This window comes from Pseudoliparis swirei, chromosome 7 (assembly GCF_029220125.1).
Source record: "Pseudoliparis swirei isolate HS2019 ecotype Mariana Trench chromosome 7, NWPU_hadal_v1, whole genome shotgun sequence".
Lineage (NCBI taxonomy): Eukaryota > Metazoa > Chordata > Actinopteri > Perciformes > Liparidae > Pseudoliparis > Pseudoliparis swirei.
Window position 1 is genome coordinate 13,283,198 of NC_079394.1, and position 26,360 is coordinate 13,309,557.

At 46.3% G+C, this 26,360-nt stretch overlaps 1 protein-coding gene across 2 annotated transcripts in view; it reads left to right on the forward strand.

The window, feature by feature from the left end:
- scarf2 (scavenger receptor class F, member 2) overlaps window positions 1–19,351 on the forward strand; it is a 22,256-nt gene extending 2,905 nt beyond the window's left edge. Inside the window, exons 2-11 of one of the 2 annotated variants that reach the window (XM_056419373.1) lie at window positions 1–27; window positions 108–209; window positions 1,141–1,660; window positions 2,134–2,352; window positions 3,531–3,659; window positions 4,220–4,323; window positions 5,536–5,650; window positions 5,989–6,086; window positions 14,036–14,194; window positions 15,736–19,351. The exon at window positions 1–27 is cut by the window's left edge and continues 35 nt beyond it. In XM_056419373.1, the coding sequence (XP_056275348.1) occupies window positions 1–27; window positions 108–209; window positions 1,141–1,660; window positions 2,134–2,352; window positions 3,531–3,659; window positions 4,220–4,323; window positions 5,536–5,650; window positions 5,989–6,086; window positions 14,036–14,194; window positions 15,736–16,973 (2,711 nt within the window). In that variant the 3' untranslated portion in view covers window positions 16,974–19,351. The remainder of the gene's footprint in view (window positions 28–107; window positions 210–1,140; window positions 1,661–2,133; window positions 2,353–3,530; window positions 3,660–4,219; window positions 4,324–5,535; window positions 5,651–5,988; window positions 6,087–14,035; window positions 14,195–15,735) is intronic. The other variant, XM_056419375.1, reaches the window with a different exon arrangement.
- The last annotated feature ends 7,009 nt before the right edge of the window (window positions 19,352–26,360 follow it).

Genomic DNA, 26,360 nt, shown 5'->3' on the forward strand with positions numbered 1-26,360 from the left:
GGCCGCTGGGGGACGAGTGCCTGACGCGTACGTACACCGTGTCTCTCCCTCCGTGCCGCTCGCGCTGCCGGCCGGTCGAGTAACGAGGCGTCTCTTCTGTTTTTAAGCTCTCTGCGAAGGCAACTTCACCTGCAAGGAGAACGAGGTGTGCGTCAGGCCCGGAGAATGTCGCTGTCGCCATGGATACTTCGGAGCGAGCTGTGACACCAGTAAGAGATTTGGTTGGAAATATAACGTTTGCCTCTTGTCTGTTGTGCTTAGATGTCAAGAAAATATAACGTTAAACATTAGAGACTTGTTATATATACAAGTTTTAGGTCTCGTAAGAAAAATCTGAAACTGCATCACAAGTAGAAACGAATATGTAACTAGTAAACAGTTTAACGTGAACATTGCAGTAATTTATTGGTGTGCCAACCCTGTATATTACATGAATTCTTCCTCTACCTGCTCTGCTCTGAAATTTAATTTGAATCTATTTAAAACTTTAAAGCGACTAATTTTCCTGGACAATTTAACCTGCTGTAAATTCAATTTGGTCACTGCCTTGTGTATATATTTTGTTTCCTCTGTATATTTAGTATTTTTGTATTTAGTATCGTTATTGTGTTTTGTGTTCCATTTGTATTAATGCTCTAATGTGCACCGCTGCTGTGATCTTGAAATGTCCACACTGTGGGACTAATAAAGGATTATCTTATCTTATCTTATCTTATTTTCAGTGCAAGGCCGGAGTGCTCACACACACATATTGTGATGTTGAGTGTATTTATGTACAAAAGAGTGAAGTTCAAACAGGCAGAAATGGCCAAATATTGTTTTCTGTGCACGCCCATCGCCCACGTAGAAGACTGAAGACAAAACCGGAGCAGCAGAAATTGTAAAAATAGTGACAAAGATAATTTTACAAAAATTAAGTCGACCTCAAGTGATTAAACCACCCAGTAGAATGTATTAGAAACAAGCTGGAGCCATTTTCTACTTTACTAAAACGATTCACCACGGGCCGTTTAATAAGCACGCAGCGGGCCCCCAGCCGGCCCACAGGCCGTAGTTTGGCCATCCCACCAGCTGCAGGCTCTTGCTCTTTATTGCTGGAGGATATTTAACAAGTCCGAGTATTGTTTTGTCTTCCACCAGAGTGCCCGGCTCAGTTCTGGGGCCCCGACTGCAAGGGCAAGTGTGTGTGTTACCCCAACGGCCAGTGCGACGACCTGACCGGCGAGTGCTCCTGCAACCACAACCGCTGGGGCCACAACTGCGAGTACCCGTGCATGTGCCAGAAGGGCAAGTGCGACCAGGAGACGGGCAAATGCACGTGCCACCCGGGCATCTGGGGTCCCCTGTGCAACAACAACTGCTACTGCAGCATCAACTCGGTGTGCAACGCCAAAACGGGCCGCTGCATGTGCAACCCGGGCTGGACGGGGAGGAACTGCGCCATCCAGTGCAACTGCAACAACTCGCCGTGCGACCAGTTCACGGGCCGCTGCCAGTGCCGCGAGGGGCTGTGGGGCCCCCGGTGCGAGCGCTACTGCCAGTGCATCCAGGGCAAGTGCAACCACGGGGACGGCTCGTGTACCTGCACGCCGGGGTACCGCGGGAAGTTCTGCAGGGAGCCGTGTCCCGCCGGGTTCTACGGTCAGAACTGCAGGAACAGGTGAGGAGGAGGAGGAGGAGGAGGAGGAGAAATCAAAGCAAAAACACACACAGGAAATATGCAGTTTTACAGATGTTCACGTCCCTCGTCCGGTCCATATTACGAGCAGCTTTGTGGTCGGGGCAGGAAATAAGATTTGATAGATGCTGCGGGTGATTATCCTCTAAAAGATCTGAGAGCGTTAACTCAATGGAGCTGTAAAGTGGTGAGATTTTAGGAAGTTGGTATTCACATCATCATCATCAGCAGCGAACACGGAGAAGCAATTCAGGTTAAGTGCTCCACCGTCCGTGGACTGTGACGCTCTCACGGGTTCAGGGTTGTTTATCTCCCTCTTTAAAGGAGCGTTACAGAAACTCTTCAAAGCACACACACACTGGAGTGTTTCCACCTGGTTTCACCTCCTTTAACACTTTAGACATTAAATAACAACAATATACATATGTATTTTTTTTGCTTTTCTGGACACACAGGTGCGGGCACTGCAAGGGCCAGCAGCCCTGCAAGGTGACGGAGGGCCGCTGCATCACCTGCGACCGCGGCTGGAACGGGACGCGCTGCGACCAGCTGTGCTCCAAGGGCTTCTTTGGCGAGGGCTGCCAGGAGGCGTGTCCCGCCTGTCGAGACGGACACCACTGCGACCCCATCCGCGGCAAGTGCTCTCACTGCAACCCCGGCTGGATCGGGGACCGGTAAGGACCAGAGCGAGGGAGGGGGGGGGGGGTCGAGGGAAATGGTCACAACATGCAATCTGTCGACAAACACAACGCCAAAGGATTCAATATCCACGGCCCCTGGTGGACTTTTCACTACGAGTTTGATTTGCTGCCTCAACCTAACTATGTGTAGTTGTTTTGACCCAAATTTGAATTTGTTGTGTAAGTCCTGCAGGAAATGGACTATTCGTACTTACTTACTTTAATAGTATGTATTACTTACTTTTAATGTGCTGTACTGTAGCTTTGCATTGTGGGTATTTTGTGTGTGTCTTACCACATATACTGTTGTGCTGTGTCTTATCCTGGACTGTTATTGTTCTATGTTTATTATGGTCTGTCGAGGGACTACATGTGCAAATTAGCTGTTTAGCTACAATCTGCTACATGGTGGCATTTATGTTTTAACTGTACATGGTCCCTTTTTAAATAAAGATAATAATAATAATACTTCACGACCTGCAATAAACATGTGAAAAAGGACACATTGTTGTTGTTCAGTCGGACCTTTTTATCATTTATATCATAATGTTATTATTATAATCATTCCATTGCATTATCCAAACCACTTATCCTTTCTTTTTTAGTGATCATATACACTACCGTTCAAAAGTTTTGGGTCATCCAGACAATTTCGTGTCTTCCATGAAAACTCACACTTTTATTTATCAAATGAATTGAAAACTGAATAGAAAATATAGTCAAGACATTGACAATGTTAGAAATAATGATTAATATTTGAAGTATTAATTTTGTTCTTCAAACTTCAAGCTCAAAGGAAGGCCAGTTGTATAGTTTATATCACCAGCATAACTGTTTTCAGCTGTGCTAACATAATTGCACAAGGGTTTTCTTATCAGACATTAGTCTTCTAAGGCGATTAGCAAACACAATGTACCATTTGAACACTGGAGTGATAGTTGATGGAAATGGGCCTCTATACACCTCTGGAGATATTTCATTAGAAACCAGACGTTTCCACCTAGAATAGTCATTTACCACATTAACAACGTATAGTGTGTATTTTTGATTAATGTTATCTTTATTGAAAAAACAGTGCTTTTCTTTGAAAAATAAAGACATTTCTAAGTGACCCCAAACTTTTGAACGGTAGTGTATATAATAACCACATGTCTGACTCTCCCGTGCGGCAGGTGCGAGGTGCGCTGCCCCAACGGCACGTACGGCGAGAACTGCGAGAACAACTGCAGCCACTGTTTCAACGGCATCTGTGACGTGGTCACCGGGGAGTGCCTGTGTGACCCGGGCTTCTACGGCACCTAGTAAGTCACGAGACGAGGAGAAGCCCTCGTGTGTGTGAGGCACAAAGGGTTGTTACCTTTGTCACACACTTGTGTTGTGCTTGGGAGATGAATAGGCGAGCGTGTGTGTGAGGCGTATTTTTGACCCTCTTGAAAACGCAAAAAGGGGGAAATTCCGACATACTTCCATCGAAGCACACACTTCTATTTGCCTGGAACAAATAACTGATCCCATTTAACCCTCCTGTCGCCTTAGGGTCATTTTGACCCGATTCAATGTTTCACCCTCCTGTTACCTTTATATTTACTCACATATTTTACCCTTTGGGTTCAATTTGACGCCAGCAATTAAAACCTCCAGAAAATTATTAGAATTAATATTGTTTTCCAAGTTTAAGTGTGAGGCACTTTATGTTTGTTTGTTGACTACCGAAAGAACACCGACATTAAACATTGAATGGGGTCAAATTGACCCGAAGGCATCACAAGGGTTAAGCTTTTTTTTCTGTGTCTTATTTCATGCGTCTGTCACTCGGATTGCACGTTAACCAGATGTTGTTGTTTGTGTGTCTGTGCTCCAGCTGCAACATGACCTGTCAACCCGGCCAGTACGGAGTGAACTGCAACCAGACCTGCTCGTGCAACGACAAGAACTGCGACCCCGTGTCTGGTGCTTGCTATCTCCGTAAGAAACATCTCCCTTTCCCCCCCCACATGCTTTGTAGTTTCTGGCGTTTTTTAAAGCGGTTTCTGCGCTCGGCGGTCGTCACGGTAACTAAGTGACAAATGGCTATTTCTTACTGGGGCTACACATGCCAAAAGAATTATAACCCTCTGAACTGCTGGTCCAAAGAGCCAGATGCCTCAAGTGCTGCCTGTGTATTAAAGTGTCTCAGAGTTGGCGGTACAGGCGAGGACCAACAAACGCATCCATTCAGGGCCGCGTGTGAAGAGGCAGCGTCCGCGCAGCGGGGCCGTGATGGCGTTTCCAGACCCAGACCGGTGTCCTTTTTATGGCTGTGTTTGTTGGCTCTGTTCCAGTCCAGCCAGAGAGAGAGAGAGGGAGAGAGAGAGGGAGGGGGGAAGGAAGAAGAAATAAAAAAGAGTGAAAATATGAGAGAAAATGAGAACTTGGAAGGGAGACAGAGGAAGAAGAAAAAACGAGAGTGCACTGTTTGGAAAGAGCAGATCTTTGAAGGCCCGCTAAGGAAACGAGAGTTTGTTCAGCACACTAAGGAGGCAAGAGGTCTTGGCGAGTGGACATGATGGGCGGCGGCGGAGTGGTCAGTGGCTTCGTGAGACCTCATCACCTTTTTGGCCAAAACCTTTTCCCACCATCCTTCATCCGGCCTGTAAAGACCTGAAGGCCGCCGCCGCTCATCCCTTCACTGAAGGGTTGCCTGTTGTCAGCTGTCCTTCACGCAATTATGTCACATATTATCTTTGGGGCGTATCCCACTTGAAGAGGGAGGGGCGCTAATAAATCATTGATGAGTTCTGGTGGGGGGGCGTCTAGTAAAGAGAGGGCTGTGAGGGGAGTGGGGGGGGGAATGGTCCCGTGTCTCTGCAGGGAGATGAGATTAATTGTGAATTATTCGGCCCGTTGCAACAGTCCTCAGTCCTGCTTCATGCCAAGCAGCGATTTGAAAAAGTCAAAAGTGCCGACTGGGCGCTCCGTCTTTATTATCTAATGCTAACCAGCACATTAAGACCGATCATACGGCGGGAGCCTCTCTCCCCGAGTCACGGGAACTCACTCGTTCGCTAAATCACAATCGTTCGCCATCTATGCCGAGGAGGGAGATTTATTGAAAGTGGCATTAAGAGGTTTTTTTGTTTCGCCCTGCTGCCAACTGTGGGGGGGCACGCCCAAGAATTCCTGCCTCTCGTCTTTCAGAGCCCAACCAGCGGATGGGTGTGATTGCGGCGGGAACCCTGGTCTCCTTCTTGCTGATCGTCCTGCTGTCGCTGCTGTGCTGCTGCTGCCTGTGTCGACACAAAGACGACCACAAGTTAGTGACGGATGGCCGACTGCTCCCCCCCCACACACACACACACACCCTGCCCCCCTCCATGGGAGCTCGCCCTGGTTGGAGTTATAGAAGAACATGTTTTCTTTCTACTCACTCTCTCTAGTAGGAAATGAATAAATGCATTTTTAAAGCACTTTTTTATATATTGACATGACCGTGCGAGTAGCAATGTAAGCAGCCCCCCCCCCCCCCCCCCCCCAGAGGAGAGGCACCACGGGGCCAGCTTTTAATATGCCTCTTTCTGAATGATTCATTTGGCTTTCCATGGCGTCATTCCACTTCTCTCGCACCTAACCCCAGACAACTCTTCCCAACAGCAAAAAAGCCAAGCGGATCCTGTGTGGACGATTCAGCCGAATCAGCACCAAACTCCCCCGGATTCCACTGAGGCGACAGAAACTGCCCAAAGTAGTCGGTAAGCTTTTTTATGTCGTATATACAGCGCTGCCAGAAGCTGCTGTGCTTCGTGTAATCGTCTTGTACTGAAGCTCCTGACCCCCCCCCCCCCCCCCACGTTGGTTTCACCGGTGCTCGGCTCAACGCGGCATGGGGGTGGGGAGGGGGGTGATGACACCGATGGATGGCAGTCGGAGTGCTACCTTCGTCCTCCTCTCGGATGATGAATAGGGTTGAAAAGTGTGGCTGGCGGGCGAGGAGGGGGTTTCATTTGAAAGGAATGCGCTGGTTCTCGGAGCCCCTTATTATTCTTGGCACCCTCGGATGCCATGTGTTCATATTATTACAACCCTAAACTGGGGCTCCCCCCCCCCCCCCCCACACACACACACACACCACCACCACCACGTTTGAAATACTCGTTTCCATCGTCTTATTCAGGCTGTGTTATTAAAAGAAGGCCCGTGGTTGTCGGGTGGGGGGGGGGGGCAGGCTGGGGGGGTGGTGAGTGACGCGCTATCAAAGGCCGCACTGTTTGTGAACGGCGCTCCACGCGGAGGTCTCGTGGTCGTGTGACAGATCTGCTCCCGTTCTTTTTCCTTTTTTCTTCTTCTCCGTAATAGAAGGAGATGTGATGATCTTTTAAACCCCTCCAGATGCGCTTCAACGTGGCTGCTTTTTGTTCAGGGGTTCACAAAACTATTTTAACAGTTTTAAATATACACGGTGATCTGGATTTCTCTCGGTGCTCTTCTCTCTGGATGAGCGGTACGTCGTCTCGCTCCCATTAGCGGCGTTATGCCACGATGCACATGGGTGCTCTTCAGCGTGTGCAGATCCAGGGTAATTGTGTTGTCAGAACAGCAATATATCTATCTGCACTTAATTTAAAATTTCCAATATTTTCAAGCCACGGAAATGTTATTGATTCATATTCATGATGCAAATGTTTTTATTTGCTATTTGAAGTTTAGGAGATTAATAATGTCCACTAATGAAATTAATTCCACTGACTGAAAGTTAATGTACAGACATGTTCATCATCAATTCATTGTAAAAAGTCATTTATTAAAGGAGAGGGGAAAAGATTCCCTGGATCCAGCTTGTCCAAGCGGCTTCTTTTCCCCGTTTATCAGCCCTAGCTGCTGTATGAGTGCGGGCCGCCGGCCAAGGGCTCATCGCACTAAAGGCCCGGTGTGTATTCACAGCGGCGTTGCGCTGCGATGCCGATTCTTTAAAAAAGGGCCGACTGAAGTCGGTTGTGCTGCGGGAGGAGTCGGTGACCTGGTTTCTGTTCATGCGCCTCCTCCTCTGTTATCCAGCCGATTCCTACAGATCGAATCCGTCTCCGTTACGCCTCCGGGGCAAAATAAAACTGTCTCATGGGTTGCCTTTGTCGTCACGCTGTGGATTATTTATACACTTGTTAGAGGGAGAGCTGATGTGTGTTTACACTGCAAGCAAACAGATACAACTAAATGTGTTTTTTTAATGCTTTTAAACTCAAGATGTCCGCACAAGACCAACTCGTCAAGTCAAATCTGTCGCCAAACGAGTGTGTGTGCGTCTCTGCTGTCTGGGATCGTCTGGTGTGTCCTATCCAAATGTTTGCCCCTCTGCTTTCTGTCGGGCCGCACCGCAGAAGTGTGGTCTGCCAACATTTAGCAGCTCTCGACTGGAGCTACACACAGTCCTACACACAGTCCTACACACAGTCCTACACACACATGCATTCCAGAGGGGGCCTAGTGGGGCTGGAAACAGGAAGTGGTCAAATTTGACCCCAGCCCCGTGTCAGAACTGTGATTTATCCACACTGGGGTCAGTCGCAACAGATGTGGCGAGGCGAAATGCGCAAAAAAAAGTGTGTGTGTGTGGGGGGGGGGGGGAGACAACAAACTCTGTTAGCACACTCAAGAGAGAGAATAGCTACATGAAACACACCTATTCGCCCTTTGGCATAACTGAGGCTGTTTGCTTGTAATTTGCATTCCAGTCTCGCCATATTTACTCCACACGCCCAAATAGATTCATTCCTCACGTCCTCTCATGGAGACGCCGAGATTATGTCAGGCAGGAAAAAGTGTTGTTTCTTCTTCTTATTGGAAAGGTCATATCCATGCCCACGTTTACACAGCTGGACCGGGCATTTGAACTAGCAACCTCCTTGTCCCAGCCCAGCCCCCTGTGGCCTTTTGGTCTACCTCGGCCTGTTAGCCCGCCCCCCCCAATGAGCAACTGTGATGGCGGAGCTCTGCAGCTGGGACGTGTCAATAATGTCCTGTTGTGCGTCCCCCCCCCCCACTAGACCCAAAGTCTGGAGGGAGCAGGTTTCAAGGGCAGCAGTTGTTCACCGCTCCGTACGGGTCGCACTGCGCCCATGTGTTAGCCAAGTCTTTGCATCGGTTGGCTGCTCTGCATTCCTCCGTCGCGCAGATCCTCTGCCCACCCGGCACACGACGAGCGTACGTACCCTCGTCTTGCTCATTTACTCATTCTATTCATCTCGTTGAATTTGGGGCTGAGCATTAGTTCGTCGTCCACACCTCTGGGTTAACATTTCGCTGCGTTCAATTCAATTCAGTTTATTTTGTATAGCCCAATATCACAAATTACAAATGTTCCTCAGAGGGCTTTACAGTCTGTACACATATGACATCCCTGACCTTTGACCTCACATCGGATCAGGAAAAACTCCTCAAAAAATAGAAAAAACCCTTTCAGGGAAGAAACCTTCAGAAGAGCAACAGAGGAGGATCCCTCTCCAGGATGGACAGGTGATGTCATGTGACCAGAAGGAAACAATACAGAGTTACATAACACATTCAATGAGTATGCCAGAGTGTTTGAATAGTTGGTAGTAAGCATGGACCACGATCCAGACCTCCATGATCCATGAGACAGAAGTTCTGTATATTATTATTAATACACCACATCCACCCAAAGATGACTTTTTAAAGTTAATCCAGTCAGAATAATAATGCTGTGAGAGGCTGTTGTCGTTGTTTCTGTCGCCACTAAAGTCCAACATGAGCTGCACATGGTGCCATTATTCTTGTAAACAGGATATCCTTAAATAATCACATATTGGTTGCCCTGGGATGGAAGTCGTGCTCTACATTCATATTGAAAAGCTTGTTCTGTTGTTCCCCCTTTTCACACATCTGTACTTGCTTATTGTCGACATGTTGCACCTGTGTTGACATTATCCACCCCACGAGCAGCACGGAGACCTCAGGCTGCCAGACTGAAACAAGTTGTTTAGAGGTTCTGATGAATGGAAGAACTCAGATCCGTGGAGCGCTATGGATTCACCTCGTGCGTCTTGTATGTCGGCGAGGCCTTAAACAGACCTTAAACAGACCTTAAACAGACCTTAAACAGACCTTAAACAGGCCATAAACAGACCTTAAACAGACCTTAAACAGACCTTAAACAGGCCATAAACAGACCTTATACAGGCCTTAAACAGACCTTATACAGACCTTAGACGGACCTTAAACAGGCCTTAAACAGACCTTAAACAGGCCTTAAACAGACCTTAAACAGACCTTAAACAGACCTTAAACAGGTCTTTAAACAGACCTTAAACAGACCTTAGACAGGCCATAAACAGGCCTTAAACATGCCTTAAACAGGTCCTGAAACAAACCTTAGACATACCTTAGACCGGCCTTTAACAGACCTTAGACAGGCCTTAAACAGGCCTTAAACAGACCTTAAACAGACCTTAAACAGGCCTTAAACAGACCTTAAACAGACCTTAAACAGGCCTTAAACAGGCCTTAAACAGACCTTAAACAGGCCTTAAACAGACCTTAAACAGACCTTAAACAGACCTTAAACAGGCCTTAAACAGGCCTTAAACAGACCTTAAACAGGCCTTAAACAGACCTTAGACAGGCCTTAAACAGGCCTTAAACAGACCTTAAACAGACCTTAAACAGGCCTTAAACAGACCTTAAACAGACCTTAAACAGACCTTAAACAGGCCTTAAACAGACCTTAGACAGACCTTAAACAGACCTTAAACAGACCTTAAACAGACCTTAAACAGGCCTTAAACAGACCTTAGACAGACCTTAAACAGACCTTAGACAGACCTTAGACAGACCTTAAACAGACCTTAGACAGACCTTAAACATACCTTAAACAGACCTTAAACAGGCCTTAAACAGACCTTAGACAGACCTTAAACAGACCTTAGACAGACCTTAAACAGGCCTTAAACAGACCTTAGACAGGTTAAGGCCTTAGACATACCTTAAACAGACCTTAAACAGGCCTTAAACATACCTTAAACAGACCTTAAACAGGCCTTAAACAGACCTTAGACAGACCTTAAACAGGCCTTAAACAGGCCTTAGACATACCTTAAACAGACCTTAAACAGACCTTAGACAGACCTTAAACATACCTTAAACAGACCTTAAACAGGCCTTAAACAGACCTTAGACAGACCTTAAACAGGCCTTAAACAGACCTTAGACAGGCCTTAAACAGACCTTAAACAGGCCTTAAACAGACCTTAGAGAGGCCTTAAACAGGTCCTTAAACAGACCTTTAAACAGGCCTTAAACAGGTCTTAAACAGGTCCTTAAACAGACCTTAAACAGATCCTTAAACAGACCTTTAAACAGGCCTTCTAGCGGTGATGGGAACCAACACAGTTAATATCTCGGAGAGCCCTGCAAAAATAATTCTGATGTGGCTGGACTGCTGGTCTAGACACAGATGGCAAATAAAAAACCTTGAACCTTGATCTAGAATTCTGGGGAAAAAAGTAAAATATATATATATATCAGGGTCCTTGAAAATTGCTTCGTGCAATCATGTCAGTGCACAAAAGATATGTAGCACACACACACACACACTTCTGAGCCATTTCGGATTTGACCATGAATACATCGAGTTGTTGTTTGAAAAGATATTGAAAGCAGTTGAAAGAAAAGAAAGGCACGAAGAGTGGGAGTATGGCTGTGTTTCCTCAACCTTATATTCCCTCAACCCTATGTTCCCTCAAACCTTTGTTCCCTCAGCCATATGTTCCCTCAACCCTATGTTCCCTCAACCATATGTTCTCTCAACCCTATGTTCCCTCAGTTCTATATTCCCTCAGCCATCTGTTCCCTCAGTTCTATATTCCCTCAGCCATATGTTCCCTCAGTTCTATATTCCCTCAGCCATCTGTTCCCTCAACTCTATGTTCCCTCAGTTCTATATTCCCTCAGCCATATGTTCCCTCAACCCTATGTTCCCTCAACCCTATGTTCCCTCAACCCTATGTTCTCTCAACCCTATGTTCCCTCAGTTCTATATTCCCTCAGGCATATGTTCCCTCAGCCATATGTTCCCTCAACTATATATTCCCTCAGCCATATGTTCCCTCAGCTATATGTTCCCTCAGCCCTATGTTCCCTCAGCCTTATGTTCCCTCAACCCTATGTTCCCTCAACCGTATGTTCCCTCAGCCCTGTTTCCCTTCGCCATATGTTCCCTCAGCCCTGTTTCCCTTAGCCATATGTTCCCTCAGCCCTATGTTGCCTCAGCCATATGTTCCCTCAGCCCTATGTTCCCTCATTCCTATGTTCCCTCAATCCTATCTTCTCTCAGCCCTGTTTCCCTCAGCCATATGTTTCATGCAGGTTTTTTTACAGTTTTGTCAAAAGTCTGCCAAAATCCGTCCCTAAAGAACTTCTTAAAGGCTCATCTTTTCAGTTCTCGTCAAACAACAACGGCTGAGAAGCTCGGACTTGTTCCTGGCAAGGGTTCTGGCAAAGTTTTAGGGGATTTTCTTCCATCTAGGTTTCATCGGACGTCCAAACAATTGGATCGACCCACGTGTCACCGGGGGTGTAAACGGGAGCATCTGATGCGGTCGGTCATGTCAAGTTAACGCCCAGTAGGATTTAAACTCAAACTCACGCCAGATGGGGAAGATCAGCTTCAACTTTTACCTCAGAAACCACAAAACCACAGAAACCACAGCTGTCCTGAGACAGAAGGGTCAGCAGAGGGCTGCGCTGTGTGACGGGGAGGACGGGAGAGGAAGAGCGATGGAGAGCGAGGCCGACGTTCAGAGAAACATGACTTGACCTATATATTGTTCAGGGAGAGGATTCTTTGGAAGATGACGAAAGAAGCCCAACACCTAAATACTAAAAACTATAAGAATAAGAGATGTTTGCTGCTCTATACTGTATTAGTATAACTGATATTATACAACACATTGCTTTTGTAATGAGAGGTTCTCAATTTTTAAAGGAATATTTAGCATTTAGTTGAATGTGCTAATTGTGGACAGGCTAGCAGGAGTATACCTATTTCTCTTTGTCTCTTTCTGTCTTTATGCTAAGCTAGGTGAAGATGTACTTATTATCTTTTCTAATTAATGAGACGACGTTGGTATTGATTTTTTTTTCACCCCACTTTCATAAAGAGACGTATATTTACTAGGGCTGTCAATCGATTTTAAAAAATTAACTAATTAATCGCACATTTTGAAATTCATTAATCGCGATTAAAAGTTGTTTTCTTCTTTTTAAAGACCAAACTTCACACAGAGCTGTGTTTTCAAAGAGGCTCCTACCTATAAAGTGCCAGCGAGGTATTTAATATTGTGGATGATAAATTGTTTCTTCAGTGAAACATCAGATTAGTAAAAAAAAAGTATATTGAGACCCCATTGGTCCTGTCATCTTTAACATTGAACACAGCAGAACCAGTGGCCTTGGTAACTGACTGACATTCAAATATGTCACGTTAACCCTCTGGAGGCTGAGCTCATTTTATACATTTTACAAACAAACAAAAATTCACCTTTTAAAGGTGTTTGCATGTGACACACCCCCACGTGTTATACATCAAACATTCCAGAACAATCTCAGCTCTCTATATATTGAGGCTCATTGTCCTCGCGTCGTGTAAAAGTGTATATTCTTCATTCTTCTCTGTCTTCTCTGACTGACAGGCTGCTAATGAGCCTCACCTGTGAGGTGGGAGGTCCTTTGTGATTTACTGAGTGTTCATTGGTTGTTTTTTTCGCGAAATGTTGACAGACAAACGGATTGACAAATCACGGTGAAGGTTTCGTGTATCGAGTTCTTTCCGTGCCGCGTCACCCAACACGTCGCCCCTCCGTTCCTCTGTGTATCAGAGGGGGAGACGGGAGGAAGGAGGAGCAGGAGGAAACCCGACTGATTCATCCACGAGTTTAAACTGATTTCTGCTCCTTATTTTCGCGGAGAAATAATTGTTTTAAAAACGGAAACAGTGTTAAACCGTACTGCCGCGGTTTGAAATTCAGGGGAGTGAAAAAACTTCAACGAACACCGGAAGTAAACAAAGTTGCGTTAATTGCGTTAAAATATTTTAGCGCGTTAACGCGGCCAAATTAATCGCATAGATTAACGCGTTAACGCTGACAGCCCTAATATTTACCCAAAATGCTGAGCTATCCGAATAAAGTAAAAGGTTTTGGTTTTATTTTTAATTTTCACTTGTATTTAATTGACAGTGTGTGCTTTAGCTTCTCGTAGATTGAGAACATAACATTTATATGACCGCTCACAATGTCCTTAATAATCTATTTATTCATAACTGAATTTAGTTGCTTGGGTCAACAAGTAGCTGCAGACCCTCCAAAGACAATGTGTAGAGCCCTGTGTGGCCTGAGGATGTTCAGTATCGTCAGAATGCTGCTCGCTCGTCTTTTTAGAAAAAAACAGTATAAAACAAAGAAAACAAAAGAGTCACATTCGCTGATAAGAACCCAGAATGTTCGACTCTTCGTGAAATCCAATTCAAAACCAATTAAAAAGCTCAATTGTTCTTCCCGTGGACTCGATTAAACCATCACGTTGCACGTCTCGGGGGCAGCCGAGTGAGAACAGACTGTTGTTCTTGTAACATGGCACAATGCCCTCTGGCTGACCTTTTAGCTTCTGCGTTTGTTTTCCCTGTCCCCAGTAGCGCACCACGACCAAGAGAACACCTTCAACTGCAGCTTCATCGAGCCCCCCTCGTCGGCGGCCGAGCAGCCGTCCCCCTCCTCCTGGTCGTCCCAGGAGTCCTTCTCTTCCTTCGAGAGCAGAGACGAGGGGCCGGTGTACTGTTTGCCTCACGAAGGTGAGTCACCGGCAGAGTAAATAAACAGGTCGGTTATCTTGGATGACGCACATAAATCCCTAATTTGACTTTGGCCCGGGGTCTTTACACACAGACACACACATACACACACACACACACACAGACACACACTGATAGACACAGTGAAGAAGTCCCCCAGTGTGACCGTTTAGTGACTCACCCACGTTCTGTAAATCTCATTATGGAGATAGTTTCTTTATCGCATGCCAATCTCGACCCAGGTTTTGCTTGGAGAGCGAGGATAAGCATAAACAGGAAATGGATTGGTCAAGTCAGCGCGCGGCACCGATCCAAACCATGACTAACTCTTAGAGTTTGATGGAAAACACCCACTCCGTCAGTTTCTATTCTGGATGTCTGACAGATCAAGTCAGGTTTTGTTTCGGGGGATTTTTTGCCCAATGCTGAGGGATGATGTTTGTTTTTTTATGTTCTCTTTGTTTGGCTTATTTCTATTTTTTGTAGTGGGTCAAGGGCCTAGAAACAATTCATTGAGTGTAAAAAGCCCGGCGCACAAAATAATTGCCTTAACATCACAAACAGGGTTGTTAGTTAGAGTCAAACCAATAGGATCTGTTGCTTTGGAGCCGCCGTCTCATGTAAAGTTTGTTTGTTTCGTGTAAACAAATTATCAAATGAAGCTGTACAGATATCAGTCTGTGAATCACGCGGAAGTGAATTCTTGCTATTTTGGGGAAGGGAACAGATAAATCACAATGTTTAGATTTAAAGGCCGAAACCCGGTCGCCACAATAAAATGTTGGCATTGTACGTTCCTGCAAACCACGGATGAACGCGGACGTTTCTGAACCACAAATAATTTACATATTGAGATATTTAGATGCAGCGCTTTTGCCGTTTCGGAAAAGGCATTCTCAGTTTGCTTTTAGGTTCTTATTTGGTTCGGTTTAGTGAAAGATCACAGTAGTCCTGTGTTTGACTCGTCCATCCACCCAAGTGCTCCTCCCCACATAGACTTTATGTAATGATTCCTTCTGGTCACATGACATCTATTCATCTGTTTCTTCACTTTTTTCCCGATGAAAGGGTTTTTTGGGAGTTTTTCCTGATCCGATGTGAGGTTCTGGGACAGGAATGTCGTATGTGTACAAATTGTAAAGCCCTCTGAGGCAAATTTGTAATTTGTGATATCGGGCTATACATTATAAACTGAATTGATACACATAAATCAGGCTTTAAAGTCTGCATGATTACACGACTGTCCTTTCATAGACCTTTGATTCAATTGAGAGAAAAAACATAAATATTTGTATTGACAAAGTGTGCTAATGGCAGGATAATATTTAGTCGTAGTGAGTAATGTCAGAGACCCAAACAATACTTTTTAATCGAAAGGTGGCTAACATTAACCAACATTAGCCTCAATAAGCAGAAGTGAACTGTGCCAAGAATAGCTCCACAGTATCTCTCTTACATTGATTTCTTGTATGGATGTTTATATGATCAGATGATCTCATCTTGGACTAATAATACCTATCGGCCTTTTTAATGATCCACAGAATCTTTGAACGAAAGCAAAGAGAAGGGCAGCCCCAACCCGGCACCGGAGAAGCCAGAAGCCGTCCCCAATGAGGACGATGCAGGGGAGTACACCTCCTTGAAGGACACCAGTGTGACGAAACCAGAGGGCGGCGAGCAGCCCTTCCTCAAGTCTTCTGACAGCGAAGGCTCCACCAGTGGCTCTGAACCCACCACCGCGGCGCTCTACGCCCGCATCGCTCGCCTCTCCAAGCAGTCCAAGGAGGACGATGGCGGTGGCAAGGACGGAGATGGCGCTCCAACACCGGAGGCGAAGCGCAACGGGAAGCCGCCGCCATCGCCCGGCAAGCCCAAACCTCGCCCGCCAGACCCGTCCACCAAGCCCAAAGTATCGTGGATACACGGCAACACCACAGGGTCTCCCCAGCCTGAGAATCAGGGGCACGGGGGATTGAAGGCACTCGCCGTGCAGAAGGAGAACAAGAGGAGCTCCAGCGACGGCTCGGTCAAGAGCGAGGAGCGGCACAAGATGAAGGAGAGGAGTCGTGAGCAACAGAAGAAACAAGAGGGGAAGGAGGCGGACGCCAACGGCTCCCCCGGTAGACACAAACCTCTGCGAGGTAAGAAGTCCGGGGATGAGCAGAGCAGTCCCAGCCACATGGAGCACATCAATGGAGTGGTTCACAATGCCCTCAAGAAGATCAGCAGCTTCCACAGCTCCTCGTCTGAGAAGAAGGGGGCTGAAAGTCCAAAGGAGACCCGCAAGGAGCCCCCCAAGAGCCCCAAGGTCATCCACCCTCATATGAACTCTGAGGCTGCCACACTCCTGGCTGCTCAGCTCAAGGAGAAAACCCAAAGCATCAACAGGAATGAGGGGACGGGTCTGACGAAGACCAACGGGCTTTCCACACCCAAGGGGAACCGGGAGAAGCCGACACCTCCACAGAAAGCCAAGAGGAACCCGTCCAGTGGATTCAGCCAGCAGAGCTCCCCCAAGACCCTGCTGCCCACCTCGAGCAGCCTCCATAAGATGGTGACGCCCGGCGCCAATGACCTCGGGACCCCTGAAGCCAAGAGCCCGGAGAAGCAGGACTTGAACGGCTCAAGGCCGGGGGACCCGATGTTTGATCCGACGCCAAAGAAGACTCCCATGAAAAAGCCGCCCAGGAAGAAAGGCAAGGAGGGTACGTTGGACACTTCAGAAAGTAAAACCCCCCAGCACAAGACAGCCATTATGCCCCCACAGGTAGTGAAATAAATGTTCTCAAAGACTCATCTTGTGATGGATGCTAAGGAGACCCTAACGGATTTGTTGGAAGAAGAACGCCGTCATTTTTCATTCAAGGAATTTAAACATTTTCTAAGTGTGCTGCGACTCCAGGACCAGTCGAGAGTGAGAAATGCTTCTAAGTCAAAGGTGCAGTTGAGTTGCATTGGTGAGTTTTATTGTAATGACCTCGATACACCGTTGTATTTCATTTCAAGAATCCCGTTTTCGTGTAAGGACTATGTATCAATCTCAGACATAATCTATAGTTCATTCATCTCTATCCCTCCACCACTATATTTATATATATATGGATTGCTTTTGGGGTTGCGTTACTGTAATTTGCTAAGGTGTCCGAAAAATATCTATGTTTAATGTACGTGTTCCGAAGGTACGAAGGCTGCAACTAAATAACGAGAAAATCAGATCCTCTATTAAGCTATTATGTTTTAGTTTTTTTTACATGCGTTAATACAGTTCTATACCGTAAGCTACCCTCATCGTTCTTTATGTCGAGGCTATTCTTTACAGATGATGGTCAACTTAATTATGTCAATTAAGAGCAACACCTTTTGTTAGAGAACATCTTCAGCTGCAAAAAGCCTTTTTATTTTCTACTATTGCAAATTCCAGGTATAAATCCCACATTATAAGGAATGGTTTTCTCGAATAAACTAAATATGGCGCCCCAAAGTATGCAAGTTATGCTACATTTAGGACTTACTTGTCCTTTTTTAATTCACCGCTGTGCTTTAGCGTTGGTCTCGAGACTCTTACCTACAGAAAAGTAACTTTTTAAATTAGATTTCAAGTCTTTTGTCGAACTCTATCAAACATGGTTTTGCATAACCCTTCAAAGCGCTTTGATATTTCTGCAAAAAAAGGGCAGTTTTGAACCTCTTTCATACTCCGGCTAACACCAAATCACCAGAATGTTCTCTCACTGTACGTTTTTTATTCAGTCAGCTAAACAAACAAAAAAACAAAAAATGAAATTCCGAGCTATTCCATCTCCTCACTTCATATCACGCTTGACAATCACTTTAAACTCACTCACTTTCTCTGTAATAGAGCAACATCTGCAGTTTCTCTACGCTGTATTACAGAGAAACCGACTGCGTAACCCAGTGAAACCGATGGATGGTTTAGTCAAAGCAATGACTCTCAGTAGGATTCTCTACACATCTGACGAGGCCAATGTCGCCAACTGAGCGACTCCCATTTCATATGTACGTGTTTATGCCGTCGGATGATGTGGAGAAAAAGAACATCTCACCATGGATGTTTTGTCCCTTAAGGACCATTTTATCTTAAACTAGTAGACTCACGCTGAAATGACTGGGTGCTTCATATCATCAAGGGTGAGACTGAATGGTACCGTGCCTCGAGTGTTCAAATGTGCCTCAACTGTGGATCAGTTTAAGCCAAAAGAAGCCATGTTTTACGAAATGTTGTCGATCCTGAAAATAAGTGGGAGGGAATAAAAAGCTTTTTTTATTCTAGTTGTTGGTGGATAGCTATTTGGAAAGTAGCATGCGAAACCTGAGCTATGGACAGTGAGTGATAGGGAGTATGTTAACATGCCACCGGTATGTGTTGGGCTGAAGAATATATTACATTTACACAGTTAATTTGAAACATTGTGTTGGTTTTATGTGTTTTTATCATGGTACAACTTATTTTGGTTATGTGTTCAACTTGTATACATTGTGTACTTTTTTATTATCTTTGTAAGCTGTGCTTATATGACTTTTTTCTGTTTTTCTTGGTGTCAATGAACTGGCTTTCATGTTGTTTTTTTGCTCTTTTTTTGTTGGATATGCCTATTTTGAGCTCTGAAGCAAACCTACAGTATGAGTACTTTCCATCTTGTAAAGTTTACATTGGCTTTTATAATTGTTGATGTTATTGTTGGTGTAACACTTAACTGCATGACGCAGAGTGTAGTTAGTTATATGGCATTAATAGCTGCACCTGAAACCTGTAACCATCTGCTTCCCTCCAGTTGTTGTTATTGCCTCCCATAAAACAAAGAGAAACTCATACAGAAAGGATTGTACAATACTACTATGATACCACTGTGGAAAACCATTGCATATACTCAAATCATAACATTGTGTAATTATGAAGTGGCAATTTTGTTATCTGACTGGCCCGTGCCTGTTTTTATAGGCTTACAGTGCATTTGTGTAAAGAAGGGCCTGAAAAGCTGCAAAAAACGTTACCGACTGTAAGGTATGTATTTTGTTTGTTTTTTTAATTTTTATTTCCATTTTGTGTATGGTCATTACATTTTTTGTTTTCTTCATTTCCTTTTTTTTTTGGAATAAAAAAAAAAGTAATACATGTAGATCTAATCAAACCAAAAATCCTTCATTATTTGACCCGCTTTATAATCACTAAGACCTCATTTAGCAGACTAGAACAAGAATGTGGTGCAAAGGCAGGTATTGGGTAATACACACACACACACAAACACTTATAGTGTTCTTCAAACAGATTCATAACCAATGCTGATTGATATCTGACTCTTTCCTGGGACTCTTGGCTACCGGGGCTTCAGGGTCTCGGGGACGAAGGAGTCATTCGGTCACAGCGGCTCTTCAAAGAGCCCGGAGAGGGAACCAGGAGGGAGCTAATCGTTTGGCCCCTTCTTGGTGGTGGTGGGGGGGGGTGACAAAAGGCTCCTTTCATAAGGGGTGAAAACAGTGGAAAGTCTGTGCTGAGGAGTTAATCACGCGCTGCATATGTGTCCTCTTTTGGGAGGGGGGGTAGTGGGACTGGGCCACAAGGCAGTGGGGGAGCACGGGTGGATGGCTATGAGGATGGATGGATAGGTCATGTGATGATGGGTAATTGGAAGCAGGAGGCGAAGCAGCTTTGTTTGATATTTTTTTACTCCTTTGGACACGGCGGTTTGACTCGTTGCCGCGGCGACGCCCACGAACGTTGACCTGAGCTGGAGAGGAGACCGTGGGTCGGATTTACGATCGACTCAGGGACTCGTCAGGGACTTGGCTATTTTGATGAGGCCTCGTCTTGGCGTTGACTACTCATGGATGTGGTTATGACCTTTTTAGAGTTGGATCAAACTGTTTAATAATTCACCTCGGCCGTCTTCGTGGCCTTTTTATTGATGTGGCTGAACAACTTTTGGATGGATTGCGACGAAAGATGGTCGGGACGTTCATGGTCGCCTGATGCCGTTGAGTCACCATGACTAGGACTTTGTTTTTACTAGTGGATGGATTGAACGGATGGACACTAATGGTCCCCAGGATAAATAGTTTGTTTACTCGTTAATATTGTTCTTGTAAAACTAATGGCATTCCCAATCCAAATCGTTTTTTTGGATCTTGTGTTGAATCTGGCTCCAGTACCACGACGTTGATGTCTCCCATTCAATCTCCCTTTTCATTTTAGAGACGACAACCTCCCCCGAATCGTTCCAACGTGTCACGTGACCGAGACTCGGAGTCTGATTCATTGGAATGTCAACACGACCGCCTCCATCTGCTCGTCCTCAACCCGCAGATGGAGAAGAGACTCGGGCCGCCGAGCGTACCGACACACGCTCTCTGGCTTCTTCATCCTTCAAGTGTTGTGAGAAAAGTCGCCAGCTTGGAGACACGTGTTGTGTGTTGCGTGTTGCGTGGCGTCGTTTTCAAGACGAACGGTGTTGATTTAGCGCGTGTGTGACCTTGTGATGGATTTCTGTGCCCGCTGCTTCTTGAACGTACAACTTTTGGAGCATGAATCCTCTTCGACGACGCAACACCGAGGAACACAAAGGAGCGACTATGTAGGGGTTTGCAAAACGTGGTCAAAGAGTCAGCGTTGGGGAGTGTAGGATTGGGGGGGGGGGGGTTCAATGACATGCAAGGCTTGCCAATCTAAACATGACTTGGAGCGGGGGGGACGGGGGGCTCGCGGTATGCCAAGTCTATAGAAACAGCGAGGCTTTAAACTCGTGGTCCCGATGAGTCAGCCAAAAAAGCGCCCTGGACTCAGAAAACCTATTCCAGTCCCATGTGTTTCCATGGCGACGGGAACAGATTGGAGCCACATCTGGTAGCCATTTTCGGTCACTGCGAGAAGAGGAAGAAAGAAAATGTATGAGCCGGGGGGGGGGGGGGGGGGGGGAGATAAATATTTTCTGCAATGCAAAGCAGAAAAAGAAAGCAGAGTCGGGTTACACCTGGAAGGGGGTCAGAGATATTAAGCTCCTCGATAACGGGTTGATCGCGTACGAGGCGTTCAGGGGAAAGTAGCTTGAGAAGCAATGCCGTGATGTCATGTGGTCATGGAAAGACATTTTTCGTATCCCCGTCCGATTCTCTGCATCAGAAACGACCGTACGACATTTTAAAATACTTCTTTTCCCGTTGTTTTTCTTCTTCTCTTCTACCCGTCCGACGCCGTCTAATTGCAGTCCTCCTCACGCGTGGGATGTTGTTCCTCTGCACTGTGGAAACGCAGTAACTATGAAATGACATTTACTGGAAATGGAAGCCAGTGCTTTCCTTCAGCCAAACCACTGAGAGCTGAGGTCAGCGAACGCACCACCGAGACACGGAGGGAGTAGCGACCGCGCCGCCGGCGTCAACTGTGTGTTTGCTAGATTCCCGGTGACATCTGGGAGCCGCCATTTTAATAGAACCCGAAAAAAACTCTCCTCGCGAAGAGGGCCACCAACCAAGAAAGAGACTGCTCCTAATGCACCGAAATTAAGAGCAACCGCATGACAACCCGACCTCCCAAACAGACGCTCAGACAAACCGGTGACGTTGTTACACGAGGTCAACTCAGTTTTGGGATCGGCTACGCACGGAGTGGTCAACGTATGGCACCGTGGTCACTCCACGTCATCCGTAACACGTCAGACTGCCGCGATAGAATAATGACGCATGGGTCCGTCTCAGGGTCGGGAAGTAGAGCTTCTGGAAGACACGCACACACACAGTTTTCATCTCGACAAGTTCTATAAATGTGGAAATCTCTCTCTCTTTTATGATTCCCCTTATTCTTTCACATGAAAGGGGGGAGGGGGCAAAAACCTTCTTCAAATTGCCCTGGATTTCTTTCCCCCTTTGTCAGCATAATTCTATGGAATGCGTGTATTAGTGGGGAAGATTTGAATGGCTAATAGAAAGCAGATCAGTCCGATGCTTTTTCTCCCTTCTCTTTTCCTTTCTTTCTTTTCAACTGTCTCTCTCTCTCTCTCGCTCATTAACTCCCCCCCCCCCTCCTTTATTCCCTCACACACCCATCCATCCGCTATCTGTGCAGTAAAGTGGGACTTCAGACTTCATAATGTGGCTTGAGGTCTCAGCTTTCACATAATTCCACAGGCTGATCCAAACTGCTTTTTTTTTTTTCCTTCTTCTTTTTCCCCTCATTGCTTCTCACTCACTCCAACCTGGGGGGGGGGGGGTCTCTGCCTTATTCCAGATATTGAGACGGAAAATGATCACCAAGACCAAATGTGTCCAAACCCAAGGAAAATAAGCAGCTGGCTTATGTTTTTTATGCACTGAACCCTAAACCGTGCCGACGGTCGGCCCGTCTGCCACCGACGAGCTTACAGCGGCTCTGTTGTCGGAGACGCAAACTTACACTCCAAATATTCCTTTTGCCAAAAAACTAATCTCAGAAACACACGTCGACGCATAGTTTTTCACTCCTGTGAAAACCTTTGCTTTATGACTCGGAGGTCGCGCAGGTCAAACTCATTCACACCTGTCTCACCCGCGGCCAGATAACCGCCTATCAGAGGCCGTCTTTGCCTCCATACGGATGGCTGGGCGTATTTGTTGTGTCTGCAGTCGCAGTGCGCCGCCATGTGAAGGGTGTGTTTACTGTCACCGCGACGATGTGCTGGTGTGTACCCGACGCCCCCTTTTACGGCCCTGTTCTAGTTCTACAGGACAACACTGGAGCCATTATGGGGGGGGGGGGGGGGGGCATGTGTTTCTGATTACCCAGACACAGATTAGAGAGGGAGGGGAGCAGCGGTCGCCGTCTGCCGGCTCTCCACTGATGTGTAGCTGGCAACTGGACACCCTCGGCGGTGCAAATCTCTCTTCACGTCCGCTGTGATGTCACCGCGAGGCCCGGCCATCGACCCTCACCCCGCTGCGGGACACTTTAGCATGGTGGCTATGTATTAGCTAAGCAGCTGGACCCAGACTGTTAGACTGACGCGACACTAGCTTTCTAAAGCACTTAGGCTACTGATCCTAACTTATATAAATATGCTTTTAAGATATGACATCACAAACATCAGAAGTGTTAATAGGCTGCATACATTCCTGTGAAGTAGTTTAATTCAAAATTCAGAGCGTTAGGGATTGAGGGATTGACTCAACATGGCCAGCAGCCACGGAGTAAAAAGCTACCATTAGGCCCAATGCAAGTAGGCCTCTGCACATTTGGACATGTCAAGGGACATTTAGGTGGTTAATATTCGATGAATGATTAAAATACACATTTGTAGTCGCAGAACAAAACGTGAAATCCACACATCTTATTTCAGGCATCGATTTCCTACTTGTTCTTTCACATCAATCATCTAACTCTTGGCAGAAAGCTAACATTTCCCTGTAAGTAAAGTCATAAGAAGTCTCCTTCAAAACATAAGTAGGCCTCTCAGAAGAAGTATCCAAACATTATTGTTGTGTCTGGTTGAGATTCTTCCAGCTGCTTGCAGGCTGTAACCTCAGTAAAAAAAAACGTCAGCCTTATCGCGCCTTCACCAACGACATAACAAAGACCCTGCAAACAAGGTCACCGGCAGCAAAGCCTGCTTGTCATCCGAGCCCATGCAGCCCAGATGCCCAGCGGCGCCTTGCGGCCTCGGGCGGCCGCCCTGTATGTGGAGGTTCACGCTCAATCAAACTCAGTGACTTCCTTACGGTTGCACAGGCGTTTCTCTCAATTCCACCTTTTTGTTGTTTTAATTCAACATTCACATTCAATTCCATTATCCATACCGCTTATCCTCATTAGGGTCGCGGGGCGCTGGAGCCGATCCCAGCTGACATAGGGCGAAGGCGGGGTTCACCCTGGACAGGTCGCCAGTCCATCCAGGGCATGACAACATTCAATTCAATTTAGTTTATTTAGTAAAGCCCAATATCACAAATTATGAATTTTCCTCAGAGGGCTTTACAATCTGTACACATACGACATCCCTGACCTTTGACCTCACATCGGATCAGGAAAAACTCCCAAAAAATAGAAAAAACCTTTCAAGGGGAAAAAAAAAGGGAAGAAACCTTCAGGAGAGCAACAGAGGAGGATCCCTCTCCAGGATGGACTGAAGCAAGAGATGTCATGTGACCAGAATGAATCAATACATAGTTACATAAACACTTTCAATGAATATAACAGCATGGACCACGATCCAATCCTGATGCAATATCATGACAAACACGCCGCAGGGTTCAAACTGTACAGCGTGAAACAGAGTATCCGACTCTCCCCTCAGGGAATAATACAACGACCGCGCAGCAATTTGTCGTTTTCTTAACCCGACGTGATGCTATTTTACGCGTCGTGCTGGACAAGCTAAGTCTCCGAGTCGAGTAAATATTGCTCTGAACCCTGTAGCCTACAGTACGCGGAGCGGCAACGCTGGCGTTGTGTTTTTACTGAATGAAGCACTCCGCGTGGCCTTTACTTCTTTCAACACTGCCTCTTTTCTCTAGAAGCAGACTGGAGCGCAGCAGGCAGACAGGCAGCAGGCTCTCCTCTCACCCCCCCCCCCCCTCACCCCTCACCCCTCCCCACGTTGCCCCGGGGCTCCAGACAGAAAACCACACACACATCCACACACAGAGATAGATGACTGTTTATACTCAAAGTTATATCTTTATTCATCTCCCTTTGGTCATCCTTAAACATATAAATACTTGCTCTCTGCTAAAAGCGAAATAGACACCAGAGCCGAATATTTCCCCCAAATGGCCGCGTGGACATCACAAGACACACACACTCACACACACACACACACACACACTAGTGTCCCGCCTGTCTGCGCAGGCCGCATCCGGTGCTTTGGAGAAACAGGAAGTGTGTGCGTCTTCGTATAACAAGCTCTCTCCGAGGGAGGCCGGATTACAGCGAGGTGATTTTTTTAAAGCGTTTGATCTTCTTTCTTTCTTTTTTCTGCCATGTGTTGCAATTTGCAGAACTCCACTCGGAAGAAAAGAAAGTCGACCAACGGTTCTAAATTCTGCAGACTTCTTCATCGTGTCTCTTCAACGTCTCCGTGTCTCGTAACCCTCGTTTTTCCCCCTCCGTCAGCATATTTCATAGGAACAACATCCCCCTTTTTTTGGCGTGCACCGCATGATGTAAGCTGGGACATGGCGAATGTTAGCAGCATATGGTATGCATCCACACGTATGGAGCGAGGAGGCAGCCCCACCCCCCACTGCTCATTGTGCTCTCTCTCCTTCTCTCATCGGCTCTTCCTTTCTTTCTTTCCTTCTTTCTTTCTCTCAAACGACTGATTCCGGTTCCTCCGGGCCCGATCTTGCATCGTGAGGAACTGTCGTGGGACTTTAAAAAACGCAATAACAAAAAAGGAAAAATAGAAATGAATGCAGAGCTTGAGAAGTATACAGACCCACGGATTTACGATTGCTGCCAAGGGGAGGAAACCCTGTTAGGGGGGTGGGGGGGGGGGCTGTTTTACTGCCATTTGACACATAATCTCTAATAGTACATGCAGAGCGCCGGACTTTGAGCTCTGAGTCTGGAAAAGATAGAGACAGAGTGATGGTTTGGCTTTCGGCATTCCCCGGGCAGGAATGGTTTATTTTAGTTGGAAACATAATTGTTTGTGCGGCTAGGATTCACAAAGTACACTTTACCCGCCAAACGGCCTCTAAGGAGTCCATGAGGGCGATGCTGCCCTCTAGTGGTGACCTGATGAACTTCTCTTTTTTCTTCGAGAGCCCAGAAGTTGTGTAAACTTGGAGGACAGAGATGTTTTCCCACCCCTTCGGGGTGTTAACGCGGCGCTGTCACGAGGTCTGACTCCATACACGAGCACACGATGTAATTATGCATTTCATCTCGTGCTGTGAGAAAAAAACTAAACACACTGGAGGTCTGTCGCGTCATTGTTTCCTTGTTTCCGTTGCCGATGTCTGCAAAACTACTCTAGGACACAGAACGCATCGGTATTACTAGATTTATTTTGGGCATGACACCATGATATTGTATTTTTTTAAATAATTTTAATATGTCCAGTTGTGGACCACAGTCTTTATTCTTGATCGAAGCTCACAAAGAAGATTTGCCGTTGAGCTAGATCATGACGATGAACGGGGGAGGGGGGTGGGGGGTTATAAATGTTGTTGTTTTTTC